We start from the raw sequence: 21177 nt of genomic DNA, 5'->3' as shown, positions 1-21177 counted from the left end.
TTATCCTCAATTGAGTGAGAAGGGAAAAGGAGACATTTCTTCTCCAGAAAGCCCAATTTAAGAATTAGCCAGCTTCTGAAATTATTCTGGTTATTGACTTTCTTCACAACCTATTTCAGAGGACATTCACCAGCCTTCAGTTCTTTGATCCTTTTTGTTGAGGCCTCGACATTCTCTCTGTCACTGCCCACTGAGCTGCTGCTGAGGACAGTGCCACTTGCTCTGTAGCACCTGGACACCAGGTGACACCCTCATCCCTCAACCCCCTCACACACACACCCCAGCACGAGAACCAGTTGTCTTTACTGAACAGCATTTTTTTTCCTTTTTGAGAAAATTCCTGCTTGCTCCAAGCTAGCTTTTGCCTGGGTTATCACTAGAGTTGGTCTCCTTATCAACCAGCTCACTCCCAAGATTAGATAAGACCCACCTTCCATGAAAGTGTTTTGTGCTAGGAAATCTGAGCTAAGTGGGACCAGGGGCTTTTGACACACTGAAATGGCAAAGGATTTCACCCCAAAATTGCAGATTATGGTAGGATGCCCCATGGGTGCTCCTGGTAGGCCTGGTGAAGCATCAGGGGAGGAAGTGTGCAGAACAGGTAGGAATCTGCATGAGTGTTTGATGATGACTCAGGGTCTAGCTTCTGTTTACCCAAGAGGCGTGCAGACCTCACCTCAAGCATATGAAGTATAAAGGCAGATTTTTGTCCCATGCAGATTTCTCCATAGACTACATTAGGCAGGAGCCAGATGGGTTTAGCTCAGCTAATCTTAGTGCAAGTTGGAAAATTTCAATTTTTCCAAAACAACACATTTCTAAGAAATTGCCTGGTCTAGAATAGTATTATGGTGTATCTTAGGGAACTGTATGACTACAGGCTCACTTACTTCAGGGTTATAGATATTTGTGAAAATTTACCTGCCTCCCCTTCTTCCCTAACCAGCTAGTGGTAGTAAGAAGTAGTTTTTTTTTTTTTAAAGTTTTATTTATTTATGCATATAAGAACTGGGGCACAGGCCAGAGGTGGGGGATGGAGGATTCACCAGAGACAGAGTAGGGAACAGAACAGGCAGACTGATTGAAATACACTGCTGAAGGGAGCAGCGGGTGAGACAGGAGAGGTCTCCTGCGCCATGTGGGTTGCTCCCTGGCCGGGGGGATCCAACTCATGCTGCAATGGCTGTGGACAGCTTCATAGGTTGTGTCTTAACCCCTTGCACCACCAGGGAGGCCCAAAAAATAGATTTAATAAAACCATCCATTTTTATTGCTTATCTAAATCAGTGGTTCTTTGGCAATTTTTCTCCCATGTGGGAACTGAACTTATTTGAGAAAACCTGAGTGTGTGCCTTTTCCCAAGTTTTGGCATGCATCTGAATCTAAAAATCAGATGTGTGCCCTTTGAATGTTAATTCCAATGATGACGAGCTGTGACTGATACATGTCCTACAGCCTTTGCTTCCTCTCTGCCTAAATCAGACTGGGTTGCCACTCCTTATACCGTAACTCCTCTTCATAAAGGTCTGTGCCGGTTGGACAATAACAAGACTCGAGGAGCAGTGAATGTGCTTGTGTGAAGTTAATGCGCCCAGCAGCGACAGCAAAGGCCGGCAGTATTAGGAGATGGTGTGCCCCCCTACATGAGACACTGGGGGCACAAATTCCTTTTTGTTTAGTTACCAGCTGACTTCATGGAATTAAGTTGATTTCCCCCCCTAAGAATCCATGTAGCATCACCACCCCCCCACCCATAGGCTCGCATTCCCTAACATCACATAAAGTAACCATTCAGAATTAATAGAGGTGGTCCCCATCCTGTGTTATTTATGTAGGTCATGGTACTGACACCTTGGACTGTAGGATACAGAGGGAATCTTCATAGGCATGTTCACTTACCAGCCTTCGCACCTCCATAGCCTGTGCTCCCTAAAACATATACTGGCCAGACCAAGAATTAATTAAAAAAAGATGTCATGGGGACTTTGGGCAATAGGTGCAATAGACAGCAAAGAATCTCTCTGAGGCTAGATGGCTCAATATATCAAGATGCCTTGCAGGCACTGCTCACAAAATACTCCCACTGGGGATGGAAAGTAGGTACTTAGCACCACAGGAAGTGTGTGAGACCCCCAGGATTCCTGCCGCATGTAGCACCAGGTGAAGGTTGCTTGAAAGAAGATGTTGGCATTAGGGTCTTTTGCACTCATTTTGCTGTTGGACATGTACGGGTGAGGATGGAAATGCAGAAAGTTTAGGGCTTTGGAGCTAGCCTTAATTTGAATGTAGGCTCTTCCAGCCCACTAGCTATTTGACCTTGAGCAAGTTACTTAATCTGTCTAGTCATATTGTTTCTCATTTGTTTAATGGAGGTAATAATGTAGCTCCTTGATTAGCAGGCACAGTGACTGCCCATGAGGGATTAACAGTATAATTAGACAAACCATCTCTTTGGTCAGTCTCATTCCACCAGCTTGTCCAAGAACTAGTTTACCTCCTACCTTTCTGGCCTCTCTGAAGTACCCTCCAAGGACCCCTCTTCATTGCTTGTCCCTAAAATCCCAGGGTCTTTTCTTTTTGTTTCTTGTTGTGTGGTCTCTCTTGGAGGGACCTCAAGGTTATTAAATTTGAATCTCTAAGATGGCTCTTTGGAAGCCTAGACCAGAGTATAAGCTGAGGACCTTGTCTTCTGGCTCCTTTGTCTTGTGTCCAGAGGGACTCAGGCTCAGTGGAGCCACAATAATGCACTGTGTTTTCTTGTCTAAGGGCTCAATCTATTCCCCACTGCACTGAATTTTACCTCCTTGGCCTCCTTTCTAGTTATCGAAGTTAAACACCTGGAAGTTGCTTTCTCTTTCTCAAAAATCATATGGACCCCACTTCATTAATAAAATCCTAAATCGACCCAATTCTCTGCCCTTAATGTGGGTTGAATTCTTGCCATTTCCATCTCGCCCCTGGTCCCCACCCCTTGCTTGGTTGTCATGATATTTCATCAATTGTTCCCTTGTCCTTTGAGGATCAGATCTGGTTCTTTGTCTGGTCACAACTCTCACTACCCCTAAACCACTGAGCTCCAGCTAGACCAACTGTTTACAGCTCCCCAACTATACTGGGAATTCTCGCACATCTTCAACATTTATGTAGTTTCTTCTGCCTTGATTACCCCTTATCCCTTTCCTTGTTGGCCAATATCAAGACTTGCCAAGATGCTGATTCTCTCTTGAAAGATTTCCTGGTGTCCCTGCACTGACCCCAATGATCTGGATTAGTGATCAACCTTCAAATTCCAATCTTTGGCGCCCTGAACAAAACTCTCCTATCATAGAATTTAGTATCCAGTACTTACCTGTCTCCACCTCTCAGAACTTAGCTCACAGTAGGTGCTCAATTAATGTTCATTAAGCAAATGAATGTTGTAATCAACCTTTGTTAATCATCTTCTATGCAAGACCCTGCCTGAAAAGATTTCCAATCTAATTTGAGAATAGATAATTGCTTAAAAGTTAGAGTCACATAATCTGATAAAAATTCTAGGCTGCAAAGTGATATAGATTACTTTGAGTGAAGTTGGAAGGTGCAGTCACCAAGTCTGGGACAATCAAGAGGAGGAGAGCTTGACTTGGTAGGACAAGTAGAGGTGTAGAAGAAAACAAGTCAGACCAGCTTGGCTTGCACAGAGAGTACAGGATGGAAGTAATGTGTGACCCTTGACCACTGGGGAGAGTTTGAACTGGGAGGCAGTGGGAAGTGATTGGCTACTTTTGATCACTGTAGGGATGTTCTTGGAAGAGGAACCTGGCAGCCAGGATTGCAGGTGGCAGAGACCAGTTAGTAAGGCATTGCTATTGTCGAGTCCTTAAATGGACTGCACTAGCCTATGATAGGAATCTGAATCACAAAGGAGAACCTCCACTGAGCTCTAAGATAATTTATTAGTAGAGCCAAAATGAGCCTTTGCTCTCATCGCACCGCTCCTATTATTTACTTGGGTGGTCAAAGTGCTCCCCAAGAATCTCCCTAAGGCTCCTCTAACGGATGGAATCTTCAGATTCCATTCATGCCTCACTTTTCCCTCCTGCATGAGAGGTGTGGGGTTAAAGGCCAGAGTCTGGAGGAATGGAGACATTGACAGTTCACAGACATGGAGAGACCTAGAGGAGAGTCTGTGGGTCCATGGGAGATGGGAGGTGAGTTTGGCACAGCAATGGCCATGAGACCAGCCAACAGTGCACCAGTTGGTTCACAGAGTTCTCTGAGAACTCTGCAAGGGAGAATTACAGAGGACACTGGACACGAGCCAAGGCAAGGAGGCTTTGGAAAGGCGTGTTCTCATCTGGGTGTTCAACTTAGAGACTCGCGCAGGAAAGAACTTCTGTGGATCTCCTGAGTCGCTGCAGGCCCGCAGACACACCTGAATCCTATTCATGTTCATCCGGAAACTCAGGCTCTAAGACAATCCTGTTTTTCTTCCTATGTTTGTTGGTTTGGTTTTGGGGGTTGGGGAGAGGAGGAAGGGTGTTGCTCGGGGAGTTCGGGCCGTTTGTTTGCTGTCAGGTCAGAGCCTGGGCTCATGGTGAACATCAGGCAGCTGTTCCCTTAGCTGTCTCCTGTTTCACTCTCCCCTCTGCCCCCAAACAAACAATTTAACATAACCCCAAAGAGAATAGTCAGTTTAATAACTAGCCACGGCAGCAGTTTGAAAAGTGCATGTTTCAAATGGCTGGGCCTGCACATTTTCATCCACTCAGACAATTAAAGGGACTCCAGGGACAGAGGTGGTGCTGATTCAGGTGACACATATTGCCATTAAAAATGGAAAGTGCGGGCCTCCTTGGTGGCGCAAGGGGTTAAGCACCACACTGTGAAGCAATCCGCAGCCTCTGAAGCACAAGTTCAATCCCTGGCCAGCCAGGGAGCAACGACATGGTGCAGCAGACCTCTCCTGACTCGCCCGCTGCTCCCCTCAGCAGTGTATTTCAGTCAGTCTGCCTGTTCTGTTCCCCACTCTGTCTCTGGTGAATCCTCTCACCGCCCCTCGCACCTCTTACCTGTACCCCAGCTCTGGCATGCATAAATAAATAAATCTTAAAAAAAAAAAAAAGGAAACTGCCTCTGAAAATAGACTCTAGGTCTGGGGGAGCTTGTTTCTCCACTTGAGAAGAAGGAGGCCCCATTTGACGGCCACCCGGGTCAACTGCTTAGTGACTCAGTTTTTCCACAGGTGAAAGGTGTTCATTGGCCACACATACTTGGAGGGCTGTCAAGAGGGTGCAGCCCTGGGGTGAACTAGGACCAGTGTGTAAGTGAAAGCGGGTGCTCGCCTGTCTCTGCTCTTCTGTGGAAAGCTATGGTCTTGACAGCATCACCAAGGGAGCACAGGGGGACACACACCTTGCCCTCTCCAGCATCTTGTCACTAGTCCTCTCATCTGTGGGGGTGCAGGGAGGCTGGAAATGGTCATTGTAGGGGAAATGGAGTGCCTCAGGCTCTTTTTCACCTCCTGCTGCTAGCCTCTGTGGCCTCCACCTGCTGCCTTGTTTTCCTCCTAAGTTTCATTGCCCACAGGTGATAATGTGTTGTAAGAAAGTGCTTAGAGGTGTGAGCACAGGGCATGGTGTGCCTGTGATTACTGACAATGGGCGAGAACCTGGCACACGTGGGGTGCATGTACCTGTAAGTACAGACACCGGGGCAGAGAGAAGAGGGAGATCTTGGGGGATGGGTATTAGAGGGCTCTGTTGCTGCCTGCCTGTCTCCCTGCCTGCTGGTCCGCCTCTGAGCCCAGTCCCCTGATTCAGCATTAAAGGCATGTTAGAGATACTGAAGGCTCCAGAATTCTCTTTCCGCTTGCTGAAATCAACAATGAACCTGCCTGGTCTGGGATGGCTGCATTCCCGCCGTCATCATGGCGGCCTTGAAGGGGCTGGGCCTCTATTCCTTCAGCAGAGACAACCAAAGCACAAGGCCACAGGAAGACTTTGAGCTAACTAGTGGCTGGGACTTACATTTCATCTCCCAGGTCTTTGCCCCACCGGGCCTTTCCTATAACGCAGAGAAATCCAGGAGGCTCCCTCTTCTCCCATTGTTGCTGCATAACTTCGGGGTGGGGTGGGGGCCTGAGCATGTGTGTGTGAGGGGGGAAATTGTGCCTCTTGCTTTTCATTCACAACCCTCCATACCCACCTCAGGGGGGCTAGTGTTGCAGGAATTGGAATACAGGTCAATATAGTCTTATTCCCTGGCTCATGAGCTCCTTTCTGGCCACCCTGTTACTTCTCTGCACCCCAAGTTTCTGTGGCTGCTTGGAGAGAGGTCTTGGCCAAGGGGAGAGGAGGGTGCTCTGCCTCAAAGGGTGGTAAGAAGGCAGTGGGCCCACATATGCCCCGACCACCAGCTGGAACTTCCGTTGAACCCTCCAACTGACTTCTGCCAGGCCATGACTTTGAGCTCCTGTCTCACCTCTCTCTCCATTCAAGGAGGCAGTTTTCTTGCTGACACCATGGGCAAGAAGTGTGATGATAAACACCGTTGGAATGAGAGCCCTTTAACCAGGCCCAGCTCCTGCCAAGTCGGGGCTGCAGAGTCAAGTCAGGGCCATGTTGGGTGCTGATGCACAATCCCAGGGCAAAGGGCTTGTCCCAGACATGGGCTCCCGTTCAATGACATGCCACAAGCTCTACTCAGGCTGCAGCTGGAGGACAGTGGAGCTGAAGGCATGTGTGTTGGGGGAAGGGGCAGATGTCACACTGAGGGCCTTTCCCAGCTCTTTCTGTCCCCCTGAGCCCATGAGGGGAGATGAGGGCACTTGCTGGGGGATGGGGTGGAGTGGGGGGTTGGGGAAAGACTTATGTGGTGCAGTGACTGGCCCAAGGCCGCAGAGCTAGTTAGGGGAAGCCTCAGTGAGTCCTCGTGTGTCCAGCCTTTCTGATAAGCTGTGCTGTCTCCTAGAGGACAGGCTGAAGTGGAGGGACAGAGGCTAGAGGGGCACTTGGGGACAGAGTGCCAATGGTCTTTCTTTGCCCAAACCTGGACCAAGATTAATTGATGTACTATAATTTAAGGGTATAGATGTTAAACTCGCCTCCTGCATGCAGTGACCCAGAAAGCCAACTTCATATCCACTTAACAAAATATGTTACCACCCTCTCTGCCAGGAACCTTGATCCTTTTCCTACTAAGCCTGGTCTCCAGCTATCGAGAAGCTCTTTAAAGATGCCAGTGAGTGAGATGTCGTGTTGACAGCAGCCCTGGCCAGTGGTCATTAGTTGTTTGGTAGAATGTCCCTGTACCCTTCGCACAAATTGTCCACTCAGGGGGACCGATGTCATGGAGGAGAGGAAGAAGGTGAGAGAGGAAGACAGAAAAGGGAATGGGGCGGGGGTGAGGGTGGGGCTGTGACGTCCTCTTGGCCATTCCTGCCTGGCCAAGGTAGTTGTTGGGCTGCAGAGGAGGGGCCTGTGGAGTCTTCCCCTTTCCTTCTCTTCCGGACCTTTGAGAGGAAAGGACATGGCTGTGGTCTAAGCAGACTTGAGCCTGAACTACACCCAACCTCCTCCCGGCTTTCGAACTGTGTGACTCTTTGCAGGTGGTTTTACCTCTCTGATCCTCCATTCCTCATTCATAAAATGTGGGAGGCAATACAGTGCCCCCCTGGTGAGCAGGCCGGTGGCTCCGTGGAGTGCTGTACACTCAGCTGCTAGCCCATGTCCTGCTGCCAGGCCCTCACTCGGGAAGTACAGACCTTGCTTATCTCTGGGGCATTGCAGGACCCAGAACTTGGATTATAAGCTCAGGATTGGGAGCTGAGTCTCTGTTTCATCAACTAGTTGGGCAAATTTTTAGCCTTTCTGAGCTTTTCTCAAACCCCCTTTTTTCCATTCCTTTATTTCCCTCTCTGGAAAAGTAGGGCTAATTTCACCTTCACACAGCTATTGGAAAGGTTACATGAGGGAGCACGAGGGCCAGTGCCCCACCCAGTTACCCCACAGCAGCCCCGGCTGCGTGTCATTCACCCCCTTAGTAAATGGTAACAGATGACCCCTTCCTAATGTTACAAAAAATGGATGAGCTGGCTTTTCAGCATCCTGCGTCACCCCTATTTCTATCAACAGCCTGTGATGGCGTGGAGAGAATTGTTGAAAAAGGCACTTTGATCAGAATGATCTTTGTAGCAGGCCTTTTGGTGCATTTGCGCTGCAGTCATGGAGGGTACTTGCCTGGAACTTGCCTGAATTTGGCACAAAGCGGGGTGTGTGTGTGTGTGTGTGTGTGTGTGTGTGTGTGTGTGTGTGTGTTTTGGTTTATTAGCCATACAGTGCTTAGGATACTTGCTGTGTATCGGAGATGAGACAGATCCACAGCTGCTGGGGGTCAGAAGAGCACTTTCTAATTGAGCCTTTGGCTAAGCCTTTTTGTTCACTTTTTCTTTTCCCCCCTCTGGTCCTCTTTCTATATTTTCTTCCTTCATTTCTTCTTTCATTCATTCTTAGCTTCCTTCTTTAGCTTCCTGATTCCTCTTTCTCTTCTTTTTCCTCCTCTGCCTCATCTGCCCCTCTCTCATTGGTTTCTCTTTATTCCTCCTCTTTTTCCTTCCTACGGCTTGAATGTTCTTCTCTTGACAACTCTTAACAGCCTCCTGGATGTGTTATTTTCAAAGTGTAGCAAAATCTATGTTTTAAAAATAATGCATTCTTCTTCTCCACCCCAATTTTGAAAGTAGAAACTGCTCATTATAGACAATTTGCAAAATACAATAAGTAAATAAAGTCCCTATTCCACCAAACAGTTCTTTTTAGGAACTGGAAGTATTTATTTCAGATTACTCAGGGGTTTGTAGTAAGTATCCCCTCCTCGCAGGCTCCACCTAGAAGCTGGAGATGCAGCAACGAATTAGCGAAGGTTAGTGTTCCCTGAACTCACATGCACCGAAGAGGAGGGACAGGCAGCAAATATCAACAAATATAAAGGATAACTTTATAATTATTGGGTGGAGAGAAATGTCACACAGGCAAGCAAGCAGGACGGCTTGATAGGCAGTGAGTTGGGATGGAAGAAAGTGTGAGATTAGAGGAGATGGCATTTGAGCTGAAGTCTAAGTCATGCAAAGGCACCAGGCAGGCAGGCAGCAGGGGAGAATGTTTTAGGAAGAGCAAATACTAAGCACCTGCATGGGTCCTGCCGGGGGCATGGGAGGAGCAGAGAGGCAGCGTGGCTGGGCATCCTGGGCGAGAGGAGCCTCGAATGCTGTTCTCAGTGGCAGTGCTCAGCCTATGGAGGGTTTTGATGGGGGAAGTAGCCTGCATCAGTCTGCACCTTAATTTTATTTTATTTTTTTACATTTTAAAAGGCTAGATTTATGGGTCTCCCTGGTGGCACAAAGGGTTAAGTCTTTGCACTATGAAGTTATCGGCAACCACTGTAGCACTAGTTCAATCCCCAGCCAAGGAGCTAACCCACATGGTGCAGCAGACCTCTCCTGTCTCACCCACTGCTCCCCTCAGCAGTGTACTTCACTACATCTGCCTATTATGTTCCCCATTCTGTCTTTAGTGAATCCTTTCATGCCCCTGCATCTCTGGCCTGCACCCCAGTTCTTGTATGCATAATTTTTTTTTTTAAAAAGGGCCAGGTTTATTAGGAAAAGGAGAAAGAGAGGTGCCTGTAGAGACACAGGTGGGCCAGAGAGCTGGTCGGCATTTTTAGAATGGTTTGTAGGGAGACAAATGGAAGAAAGGAGGACAGTTAGGAGGAGGTGCTAGTAGTTCAGGGGAGAAATCATGCTGCTTAGACAAGGGGGCAGAATCTGTTTATTTGCTTTATTTTTAGGTATCTGTGATCATAGTATCTATATTTTCTACTTGTATTTATATAGAAACCACTTTTTGAGTACTTTCCAAGTACTATGCTTTGTGTAAATAGTTTATTTACATACATATTGTTTCTCACACAACTCTAAGAGGCAGGTGGAGTCATTTCTATTTGCAGATGAAGAAACTGAAACTCAGAGAGGTAGATAAAAAAGGCCAAAATCACCACTAGTCCCTGTTTTGCAAAACAGACTGGTTTTTGGTCCTGGTCCCTTTACACAAATGCCCTTATTCATGACTTACAAGTGGCAGAATCAGAATTCAACCCAAGTCTGACTCACTTCCCAGATTAACCCCTCTGTGTTTAAAAAAAAAAAAAAATGCCTGCTCCAATGTTAAGGTTATTGCATAAGCATTTCCCCAAACACAACAACTGGGCTCACAGATCAGTCGTCCGTTGCCATGATAATGTTAACCAAACAGTCCCAGTTCTCAGTGGCATACACACACACACACACACACACACACACACACACGAGGGCTTCTTGTTCACCCCTCCGGACCACCGTGTGGGTCATGGCTCTGCTGATTTTGGCCGGGCTCACACATCTAGGGAGCAGCTCTCAGGAGCACACATCTAGGTTGACCTATACCGGCCTGCTCCACATGCCTTCCTTCCCCAGCAGGCTAGACCAAGTGTGTTTATGCTGGTGGCCAACATGCTAGAGAGAAAGAGCCAAAACCTGCAAAGCCTGGTCAGGTGCAGCCGCTGACACTGCCTTGTCTGCCACGTTGCACTCTGTTGGCTGGCAGGAGTTTCAGACCCAGCCCAGGTTCAAGGGAAGGGAAAGTAGATTCTGCTTGGAACTGCAGAGCCACAAGCAACAGGACATGCATAGAGGGAGGACAAGACCTTTGGCCATTAGGTCACAGTTGACTTTGTAAATCGCTTGTTGAACAAAGTAACAGGATCTTGACATCAGAACAGTGACAGGCTGGTTGGCCTCAGAATCCAGGAAACCCCTCTCCTTAGGCTGTACTTGCGAGGTTTTTATTTAATCTCTGTACATCTTGTGAGCACTTTGTTGACCTGGAGTGTTCCTAGAGTCTGCTAAGGTCAATGACTCCATGTAAAGCAAGGGGTTCTCAGAAGCTAGCTGTGAGCCTTGGTGGCAGTTCTCTTCTGAAAGCAGTGGGGACAAAGACAAGGGGGCTATTTCAGACCCAGACTATGTGTTAACCAAACAGTCACAGTTCTCAGTGGCCTACACTGAGTGTCTGAGGTCCAGGAGATCATGAATGCAAACACACCATAAATGGATGGTGGCAAGAAAGAAAGATCTGAGACCTTTTGAATTACAAGAAATTTCTCCCATCAGTTCTGATAAAGAACCCTTTGGCCCTTTTTTCTCAACCTTCCTATATAGAGAACCACGTTCACCAGCTGCTGGTGCATGCACATCAGTGGTAAATACTGGGTGGTGGTGTCTGTCCTGACAAGACAGCTGTAAACCTAATGCCTTGTTTATTTAACTGCCAGAACTAGTGCACATCAGAAGGGGGTGGGTGTGACAGGTAACCTGAAGAACTAACTAGTCAACGCAACTCTATTACTTCGAGGCAGTCATAAATTAAAGAAACCGCTGGTTTGAAAAGAGAGATGGACACAGATTGCTGTTCGGCTCACTGATGATTCTGACTAGTCAGTTAACATGATGGGATGCTAAGTTCTTGTTAAAGTTTGGAAGGATAAGAAACATCCTAGCTTCAGTTTTATTCTTTGGACTTTTTGTCATTCCTAATTTGTGACAAAACTGGAGGCTCATTTTGAGTTTAAAGGTGACTTCTAATCTCTCTCCAGATTTGAGGCCTTTGTTCCACCCTTTCCTCCAGAAATCCTCCTTCCCCCCCTGGAAGTGACTTTCATCAAGATGCTTTTAGAAAGAAGAAAATGTTCCAAGCAAATGGTAGAGGCTACCTCACAGGGTTGATCTTGTTCACCCTGGATCTTTCAAAGAAAGCCTTGGAAAAATACCAAGCTGAGATTTCGCAAATAAAGCGTAAAGCCACATGATCATCCTTAAAGATTCTGGAAAGGCATTTGAGGAAATTTATTACATGGTTTCTGATGGAAAAAAAGAAAACACCTCTCAGTGCAACCAGGCTAGAGGGCTTGAGCTGTCTTAATTCCTACAACTGCCTACAGTTGTTAAACTGTGTCTGCTAGGATTCTAGATCAAATCTTCATAGGCAATGTTGTGAAGGATTGAAAGCTCTTTCCATTCAAGTCTGGGAAAGATGGGATCTCAAGTCTCATATCTTATTCCTCACTGTCTTACAGAACCTAGCTAATGCAGTGAGTTTTTTTTTTTTTTTTAAAGTGGGCATTATAAACACTGAAAAGAGCAACAACAGTTCCTAGAAGATGAAGATCTGATATTTACCTAGAACACTAAGAGGTTAGAAATGTTAGCACTATTAGAAGCAATAAGGAAAAAACAGAGCTTGAGAGGGTGACACTGAACAGTTAAGACTCTCTCCCCTCTGGGAAGAGCAGGGAGATGGATTGCCGGGAAGGCTAGTGGGAGAACTAGCACTTTTGCTTTCTTGACACACTTCTGCATGTGTTGATTTTACAGTGAACATCTTTAATAATTTGAAAATGAGATCTAGTGATTCATTCTTAAATCGAAAGTTGTTATATTAAATGTTTGCAAGTCCACTAACGGTAGGACAAAATACTCAAGACCCTCCTCCCTGCTACCCAGTGGTGCTGTTGACATTTGAAACAAAGGGAGAAAATGAATCCAGTGGAGTTGATTCAGTAGAAAATGTCGATAAACACATTGATTTGAGGGTGTCTTTGAGGGAGAAAAAGGACCTGACTCCGTTTCTCAAATGCTTTGCCATTTGCTGCTTGGTGCTGGGGAAACCACTGGCCTCATCTGCGGTCCAGTTAGGCAGGTAGGGCTGACCTACTTGCATTGGAAGAAAGAGCTGAAGAGAAAGAACGCAAAGCAGGCTTCTGCCTAAATGTGAAGTGTTATTGTTAGAATGTCCATGAATGAATGTCAGAGCCTGGCGTCTCAGAGGGTTGCCACTAAATGAAGGCTACTCTTTGCAGAAGCTGAACTATAAGTAGGCACCACAGTGAGGGGTGGAGATGAAATAGATAAAATATGAAAGACCATATCTGGTAGAGGAGGGGTGTGTGTGTGTGTGTGTGTACATCTATACGTATGTATGTAAAGATTAAGAACATTTATAAAGCAATAAGGAGAACATTTTAATATCACAGAATAATGAAGTGCTGAGGGAAAACTTGAGGTAACTGGGAGCAATTAACTTTGAGAACTATTAAAAGATGCTTCCAGAAGGTAGGAGAAGGGTGCATAGGGCAGTGTGCATGTGTGTGTTAGGGGTGGGGGAGAGTGGTGGTTGTCGTGATGGGGCATTGGGTGGCTTTGTTACTAAGTTCAAAGAGTTTCTAAAGGGAAAGTAAAATCCCCAATTGACTCAGATATGGTTTGTTTTCTGAGGCAATGTCAGGAGGCACAAGATCAAATCCAGTGCGACACCATCCAGTACAGGGCTCAGCAGTCTCTAGAAGCTGGAGCTGCGCTATGCACAGCCTGGCTCCAGAGAAGTCTCCATCTTCTGCCAGTGCCCCGGGGCCATCTCTTCCTGGTTGGCGAGCAGGATGCAAAGAGAGCACAAAGCAAAAGGGGCACCTAAAGGTCACTCAGAACTCTCATCTTGCCGGCCCCCCAGCGGGCCTTTCCTGAAAACAGATGACCGTGGTTTCGCAGCTTAGCTAGAGTGTGAGCATGTGGCTTCAGGCTTCAACCTGGGGCCTGTTTTAATGAAACGCAGAGGACACTTCACACGCCATCCACACTGGCAGTGAGGAAGAGGAGGAGGCGGGCCAAACTGGGCAAGCTGTATTCTCATTTATTCTCTGGGAGTGAAAGCAGCTATCGAAAAATTCCGGTGAAGCCAGGGCTTATGGTTCAGGGCTCCCCACGTGAACACTGTGGTCTGTCACTAACTTCCCTGGCACCGGTGAAACACATTCCCAGATGCAGGGAAGCCTTTGTTCTGTGGACGGCGTGTGTGCCTTTCAGTGCCTTAGCCGGTTGGACCGCAAGTAGACGATAGACTGACTGGCTCTGTGATGTCCTTTCTCGCCTGTCAGATATTTCCTACACCTGCCTCCTCCTCACTGTCCCCGCTGCCGGCACTAACACTTGCATGGGTTATCACAACCTCCTCGTGGCTGATCTCACATCTCCAGACTCGCCTTCTCCAACCCTGGCACTGGTAATCAGGCTGAGTCTTCTTTCCAAACAAGCGTTGCTTGTCATGTCAGTGCTCAGAGTCCTCTGGTGATGCCCAGGCTGTATATACCGTCGCCCCTGCGCAGCGGCTCGGCCACATCACTGCCCAGCCACATCTCCTGCACGTCCCCTCTTCTCACGACGTCTCATGTTGTTTTAGTGCCACCGCTCCCCAAGGCTGCTACTCAAATGCAAGCCTCTGTCTAGTCTTTCATGCTGGATTACTTCCTTTCGCCAGTTACCATTAGTCTCAAGATGCAGCTGCTCTGTGTCAGCTCTAGAAAGTGTTCCCTAAATGCCTTTGCAGCATGGGCTATTTCCTCCCACCTGGAAGTAGGTAAGGTTTACTCCTGTCAACACCCCACGGTAGCCTCACTGGTGAATTCTCGGTCTGATTCTCCTGACTCACCTGGAAAACATCTCAAAGGTAAAAATGATAATAGGGCGCTCCATTGCACCTTGCAGAGCGCCTGGCACAGAGCCTGTCACCGGCACGTGTCACCAGGAGAATGGACGTGTCTTTTTATTTCATCTGTGAACATGTATAGGTGGGCCTTTGGCCTCATCTGAGATGAGTGAAGTCAAACTCAGCCTGTGGTATTCTCAGGAGAAGGCGAGGAGGGATGAGACATGATGTTAGGGCATGTTCTAGTAAGGCGAAATCTCTCACAACTCATTCTGGAGTATCAAGTACTTGTCTGTGGGTCTCGAGAGTTCGTGAATGAAAACTCCTGTGCTGTTCCAGGTCAGCTGCTGCCAGCAAACCGCAACACACCAAGCCCCATCGACCCTGACACCATCCAGGTCCCCGTGGGGTATGAGCCGGACCCGGCCGATCTGGCCCTCTCCAGCATCCCTGGCCAGGAAATGTTCGACCCTCGCAAACGCAAGTTCTCTGAGGAAGAACTGAAGCCACAGCCCATGATTAAGAAAGCCCGCAAAGTCTTCATCCCTGACGACCTGAAGGTAAATTGGAACTGGTAATCAGGCTGGGGGAGGGCTAGGAGGGAGGACCCAGAGGCAGGTGAAAGGGTGACCTCAGATTGCTCACACCACTGTGAATGCAGGATTCTTGGCTTCTGATCCTGTGTCTTGGCCTGTGTCCCCAGGCAAGTGGCTTTTTCTCTGGGTGTCTTTGGAAATAATACCTTTCATATCTTGATAATGCACAGAAACTAGGAGAAGCAATAAAATGCTGGAGTGATTTACAACCTGTGAAGGAAGCAAACCTGATACTGTCTGCAGGGAAAACCATGAAAACCTAATAAAATTAAAGCAGAATCTCTCAAGGTTGAAAATAAACAGAAAATTGTTTGGGAAGGGCAGCTAGACTGCGCTCTGAAGGATACACTCCCTTTGGGAATTTACTGATAATTAACTGCTGCCCGTAGGCCTCAGGGAATAATAGCTGGAGACAGGCCCTCTCTCCCCACTGCTACCTTTCATGACCAGCTGGGATTTTGCTAAGGAAGCTGGTGGGTTCCCTGACACTATTTATATGCAATGCCTACTCTGTAGCTCATGTTGAGGGGACACATCATTTATAGATAAAAAGAGATTTCCCTTAAGAAGTCAGAAGCAACTTAAAACAAAACCAATCTGGTACATTTAATGATATCTTAGGAAAAGAATTCTTTCTCAAAGTATGCCATGTCCACAAATACCAAAATGGGACTATTTTTGATTATTGTTTAGAATTTTTTGTATCTATATTTCTTTCCAATCATGTGGACAATAGAGATGTGATTATAGAATGCAAGGCACTGGAAAGAGGCATAATTAATCCTTTTCTGATTCCTGACCCCCATTCTCCAAATTAAATATGGTTCACATGGAGAGAGACTCCTGGGCTGGGAACATGGGAGTTTGGAACATTATTCTGGAACTGATTTAGGCCAGTGGCTTCTGCTTTTCCTGTCTAGAAAGAGCAATGGAGGGCAAAGTACCTGGCAGATTCCAGTTCCTGCTGTGTCCACATACCTGAGAATCCCTTCAGAGAGGCAGAAGCAGAAGGTCAGGGCTGAAAGGGCCCTCAGACATGCATTAGACCCAAGTCACCAGTTTGCATTTGAGGAAAAGGAAATACAGGAGAAGAAAGGTGAAAACTGCTAGTTAGAGTGAGGTCTGGCTTTGTCCCCGAGTCTTTGGCTCCTAGTGACACACCACTAGCTGTCACTCTGAGAATCTAAAAGGAAAGTGTGTAGTAAAAACACCCACAAACATCAACAGGACAAGGAATTGATGGCTGGATGGATGGAATTAGCAGGGGAGCCAGGGGTTCAGGTGCTGGGCAGTTACCTCCTTTCCGCTGGATGCTTCTCCTCACTCTGTGTTCTTAGCCCTTCTATTCTGGGCATGTTTCAGAGCTCGTCTCTGAAACTAAACCAGGCAACCCGTTCAGCATGAATTTCCTCTTGGAAGGTAGTTTGAAAGGATGCTGCTGAGTGGTAGATGTAACTTGCAGCCAGGCCTTCCCAGGGTGTCCACATTTACAAGTTCAGAAGAAAGAGCAAGCTTACTTAATAACCCAGGTAACCTTGGCAACAAAAGCCAAGGTGAAAACTGTGCTGGCATATGTGCATATTCCTGCTGCCATGGCCAGGCCTCACCTTTTCACGTGGCAGGTGGGACTCAGGCAGGAGTACTCTTCTGCCAGGTGTCCTTGGGTCGCTTCAGTGGTGAGTGAAGCCTCAGGTCGCATGCAGGCCATTATATGGAGCAGGAAGCAGAACTGCCACGCCTTCTCCTCTGGCAGAGAGGATAGGAGCCAGGAGTGGGGGGAGAGAGCTTTGTGGGCCCGCCAGCATTAAATGAGCAAGCTGACGGATCGAAATGGCCCTGGCCAATAAATGGCCTTCCTCACCACTCTCTGAACTTTCTCCCTTGAGCCCTTCATCATTTGGGTTAGCACGCACCCCCTAGGATTGCTAGCTGAGGACCAATCTAATCACCTTGCTATCTTAATACTTTCAAACGTCCATTCATTCATCTGACAAATATTTCTCAAATGCTGCTCACGTGTGCCAAGCCGTGCAGGTACCCACGTGAGCCAGTGCTGACTTGTTCCAATCTTCAAGGAACTTCTAGATTAGCAAGAAAAAGGGAATCAGGAGGGGCTGGCAAGGTGGGGGGGAAGGTAGCCTCAACACAAGACCCTTGCGAAGAGGATGGGAGCAGGGCTGAGTGGTTCTGTGCTGGGAGAGGGAGACCAGGAGCCGGAGGCATGTGGACCTGAGAGATGCAAAGGGGATGCAATGTTGTGCCAGACTTCTCTGTCCTGCTCAATATCCTGCTTCCGCCTCGCCAACCATGCAGTGACAACAAATTGAGGCAAGCTGGTTTTTTTCTAGTCCAGGGCAGTGCTCCTTTCATCAATCGTTCTGCCTTCTGTGTCCTCTGCTCCTCCTGGCTCCCCTCCCGCCTGAGAGGGTTTCCAGGCCACACTTGCCCAGCTCATCTGCCTGTGTGGATGCACAGGTGAGGCTGGGAAATGGAAGCTCTTTAGAAGTAATAAGAGCTCGAAGAAACAGAGAAGTTCGTTGTTACCCAGAAGTCAGCAGTTCCCCCTCCATCCTGTCACCCCTCCCCTTTTATCCTTCGCACCCCCAGCTTCTACAATTTCCCAGGAATCTGTTGTCAGGTACTCCTTACCTCCTGCCTCCTGTGCCCCTGTGCGCAGATTCTGATATATCCTCAGTCAGCCCCTCTTTCAAATAAGTTGGAACAGCGTTCTCCCGAGAAAACATGGGTGGTTGATTTACTCATACTCCCAAGGGGGTGGAACTGGGTTCACATCTAATAGCACAGATAGCTTCCACCAGAACTGTAGGCCTCACTATTGTTCATAAGCCCTAGGCCAGCTTACCCAGGGAAGCCCCCTGCACCCTGACTCCTTCCAGCTTCTTGTATCACTGGCCTCACCTCTCCCCACTTCCCCTAGCTTGCCTCTTCCTCTCAGAAGCCCAAACGAATCCCACCAACAGCAACAGCCTTTGCATACCTGCCCCAAGCTTACTAATCCAGGTATTCTTTGCAAAACAGCTACCTCTCTAAGAAGAATTCTGGTACCAGTTATTATACAGATCTTTTTTTTTTCCACTTTGTTTCATAGTGGTTTGCAATGTATAGAAAGCTGTGAGTGCTTTATAAATACAATAAAATACCAGCTTGTGAGCTGCAGCCAGAGGTGTCTTCACATGCTTTCTGTCTCATGCTGTAGGTCTTTGTGCAGGAAAAATGTCTGCAGGGCTAATGGCAGCTGTGGGGGCTGGCCACTGACTTTGGACCTGCCTTGCACCCATGTGACTCTTCCAGTGCTAACTGCCCCTTGTTATCCTGGGAGGGTAAGACCTGGCCTCACCCACTTACCTTGTGTGGCTTGTAACTGCAGGGATTGGCCTTGAGAGGATGGAGGGATTGCCGTTGCAAGTTGTTGAATAAAAAGAACTTGCAATATTCACCAGGTGGCACCAGAAATGAATTGGGAAGGTCTAAAAGAAGACCTTCATCTCTTAGTCTCCCTAGGAAGGATTTCCTTTCTTCTGGCAGGGTAGAAGACAGGATTGCTTTCACACTGATCTCAGTTAAGGTTAAGGTCTAGAACAGTTAAACAGGAAATTCAAGTAAATTATTTAATTCTAGCTATCAATAGGCGTATATTGATTAGTGGCTGGTAGGAGTTTTTTTTAAATTTCTATTTTCTTTTTCTTTCTGGCTTATTTCGCTGAGCATGATCCCTTCTAGATCCATCCATGTTGCTGCAAATTGCATGAGTTTATCTTTTTTGATTGCTGAGTAATATTCCATTGTGCTTATGTACCACATCTTCTTGATCCAGTCATCTGTTTGGGGGCATTTGGGTTGTTTCCATAGCTTAGCTATTGTAAATAGTGCTGCGATAAACATAGGACTGCAGGTGCCCTTTTGAATTAATGTTTCTGTGTCCTTTGGGTATATCCCTAGGAGTGGAATTGCTGAATCATATGGAAGCTCCATCTTTGGCAGATTAAGAAAAATACCGATGGTCTCACTCACAGCAGGAATTTAGAAAACCTAAATAAGGAAAATCTAAATAAAGGACCAGGAAAAAGACTAATTATAATAAAGTAAAAATCAAAATCAATAAGCAACTATAAACCAGAGACACACTACGGGGTAGGATCAAAACAAGGGGGGTGGGAATTGTATGGGGACTATAACCAAGATGAAAATGCATACATTGTGCAAAAATGAAAAATGATGTAAAAAATATATATAATAAAATTTTTAAAAATTTCTATTTTCAATTCCCAAAGTGTATATGCCCACTGTTCGGTATTCTAGGAGTTTAAGAGGATATAAAATAGTGAAAGATTCTACCTTTTTTTTTTTTAATTTATACAAGAACTGGGGTACAGACCAGAGGTGAGGGAGGGTGAGATAATTCAACAGAGACAGAGCAGGGAGCAGAACAGGCAGGTTTACTGAAATATGCTGCTGAGGGGTTCAGCAGGCAAGACAGGAGAGGTCTGCCACACCGTGTGGGAATCTCCCTGGCCAGCCAGGAATTGAACCTGCACTGCAGAGGCTGCAGACAGCTTCACAGTACTGCACTCAACCCGCTGCGCCACCGGGGAGGCCGGAAAGATTCTACCTTTCTTTAATGCCCCTCCTTCCATTCTTCAAGGCACCATGTTTAATAGGTTGGTATGAATCTTTTGGGTCCTCTTTCTGTGAATCAGTACTGTGTTTTTTTAACCAAAATGGGATGAGGCCGTATTTACCTGTATATTTCCACGGTTTCTACCACCCCACCCACATGGTGGTAGATCATCAACATCTGGCTCAGCGGGATCATTGTGTTTAACAATTGCAGAGTATCCTCTTGTATGATTCTGCTATCATCTTATGGATAATGTCCCCATCCTTATCAGCTATAAACAATGCCTCAGTGAAACTTGTGTGCCTGTGTTGTGCACGTGAAATGGCCTTGGGATCAACTCCTAGAGGTGGAGTTGCCTTGTGCATTGGAATAGTTGAGCCACAAACCAGGTGGTCTTTCAGCCATACTGTATCAGTGTATACCAGCAAGCATCTGGGTGATGGAAGAAAAGGGTTCAGAAAACAAAATTTTCATCAAAAGGGAGTCAAGAAATTAGGAATTTTTAGGGTGTGAGTTGAGCCGCTAACATTCATTCAACCGCAGAGCTCTCCGTCATTGGTCACATACTCCCCTGGGCAGAGGGAGGAGGAGTATGTTGTGACAGGTTGGTCCTTGCTCCAGGAAGGAAGCCACGTTCAGGACCATCCTCTCAGCCATGCAGAAACTATAAAGCAGGAGACACAAGGTGGGAGACCTGGGCTGGTGCCTCAGTGCAACCCAGAGGCCTGCCAGTGGCCTGGCCTGAAAGACACTCAGCTTTGCTGAAATCTAATATCTTGTTTCTTTTTCCTTCTGTAACTAATGAGCAGGATGACAAGTACTGGGCAAGGCGCAGAAAGAACAACATGGCAGCCAAGCGCTCCCGAGACGCCCGGCGGCTGAAGGAGAATCAGATTGCCATCCGGGCTTCGTTCCTGGAGAAGGAGAACTCGGCCCTCCGCCAGGAGGTGGCTGACTTGCGAAAGGAGCTGGGCAAATGCAAGAACATACTTGCCAAGTATGAGGCCAGGCACGGGCCCCTGTAGGATGGCATTCTTGTGGGCTGGCTTTTGAATAGATGGACAGTTTGTTTCCTGTCTGATAGCACCACACCCGAACCAACCTTTCTGACATCAGCACTTTACCAGAGGCATCAACACAACTGACACATTTTGGTGTGTGTGCGTGAGTATATGTGCTTGTGCTCGTGTGTGTGGTCAACGGTGTGTGGGCGTTCCTTTGCACTTGCCATTTTAAGAGAGCCCTCTCATCATCTTGAGTCCCCCCCAAAAGAAAGGTGCCATGTTTTTACTGGACTCCGGAGCCCTCTCTGGGGTTTCCTGCAGACCCCCTTGTGCCCCACCTCCACCCTTTCAGAATTGCTTCCTGTTCTTCTTACCTACTTTTCGGG

General features: G+C 47.2%; 1 protein-coding gene across 4 annotated transcripts in view; it reads left to right on the top strand.

Moving 5' to 3' along the window:
- The window catches only part of HLF (HLF transcription factor, PAR bZIP family member), a gene marked incomplete at both ends in the record, with an annotated part of 49792 nt that extends 28980 nt beyond the window's left edge, over positions 1–20812 (top strand). For 2 of the 4 annotated variants that reach the window (XM_084239409.1, XM_084239408.1), the window contains 2 exons: positions 14892–15112; positions 20594–20812. In XM_084239409.1, the coding sequence (XP_084095535.1) occupies positions 14892–15112; positions 20594–20812 (440 nt within the window). Of the gene's footprint in view, positions 1–14798; positions 15113–20593 lie in introns of all 4 variants that reach the window. The other 2 variants (XM_084239410.1, XM_084239411.1) reach the window with 2 other exon arrangements.
- Between the last annotated feature and the right edge of the window lie 365 nt (positions 20813–21177).

The sequence above is a fragment of the Talpa europaea genome (genome assembly GCF_964194135.1).
Source record: "Talpa europaea genome assembly, chromosome: 7".
Lineage (NCBI taxonomy): Eukaryota > Metazoa > Chordata > Mammalia > Eulipotyphla > Talpidae > Talpa > Talpa europaea.
This window is presented reverse-complemented; position numbering and strand designations above follow the sequence as displayed.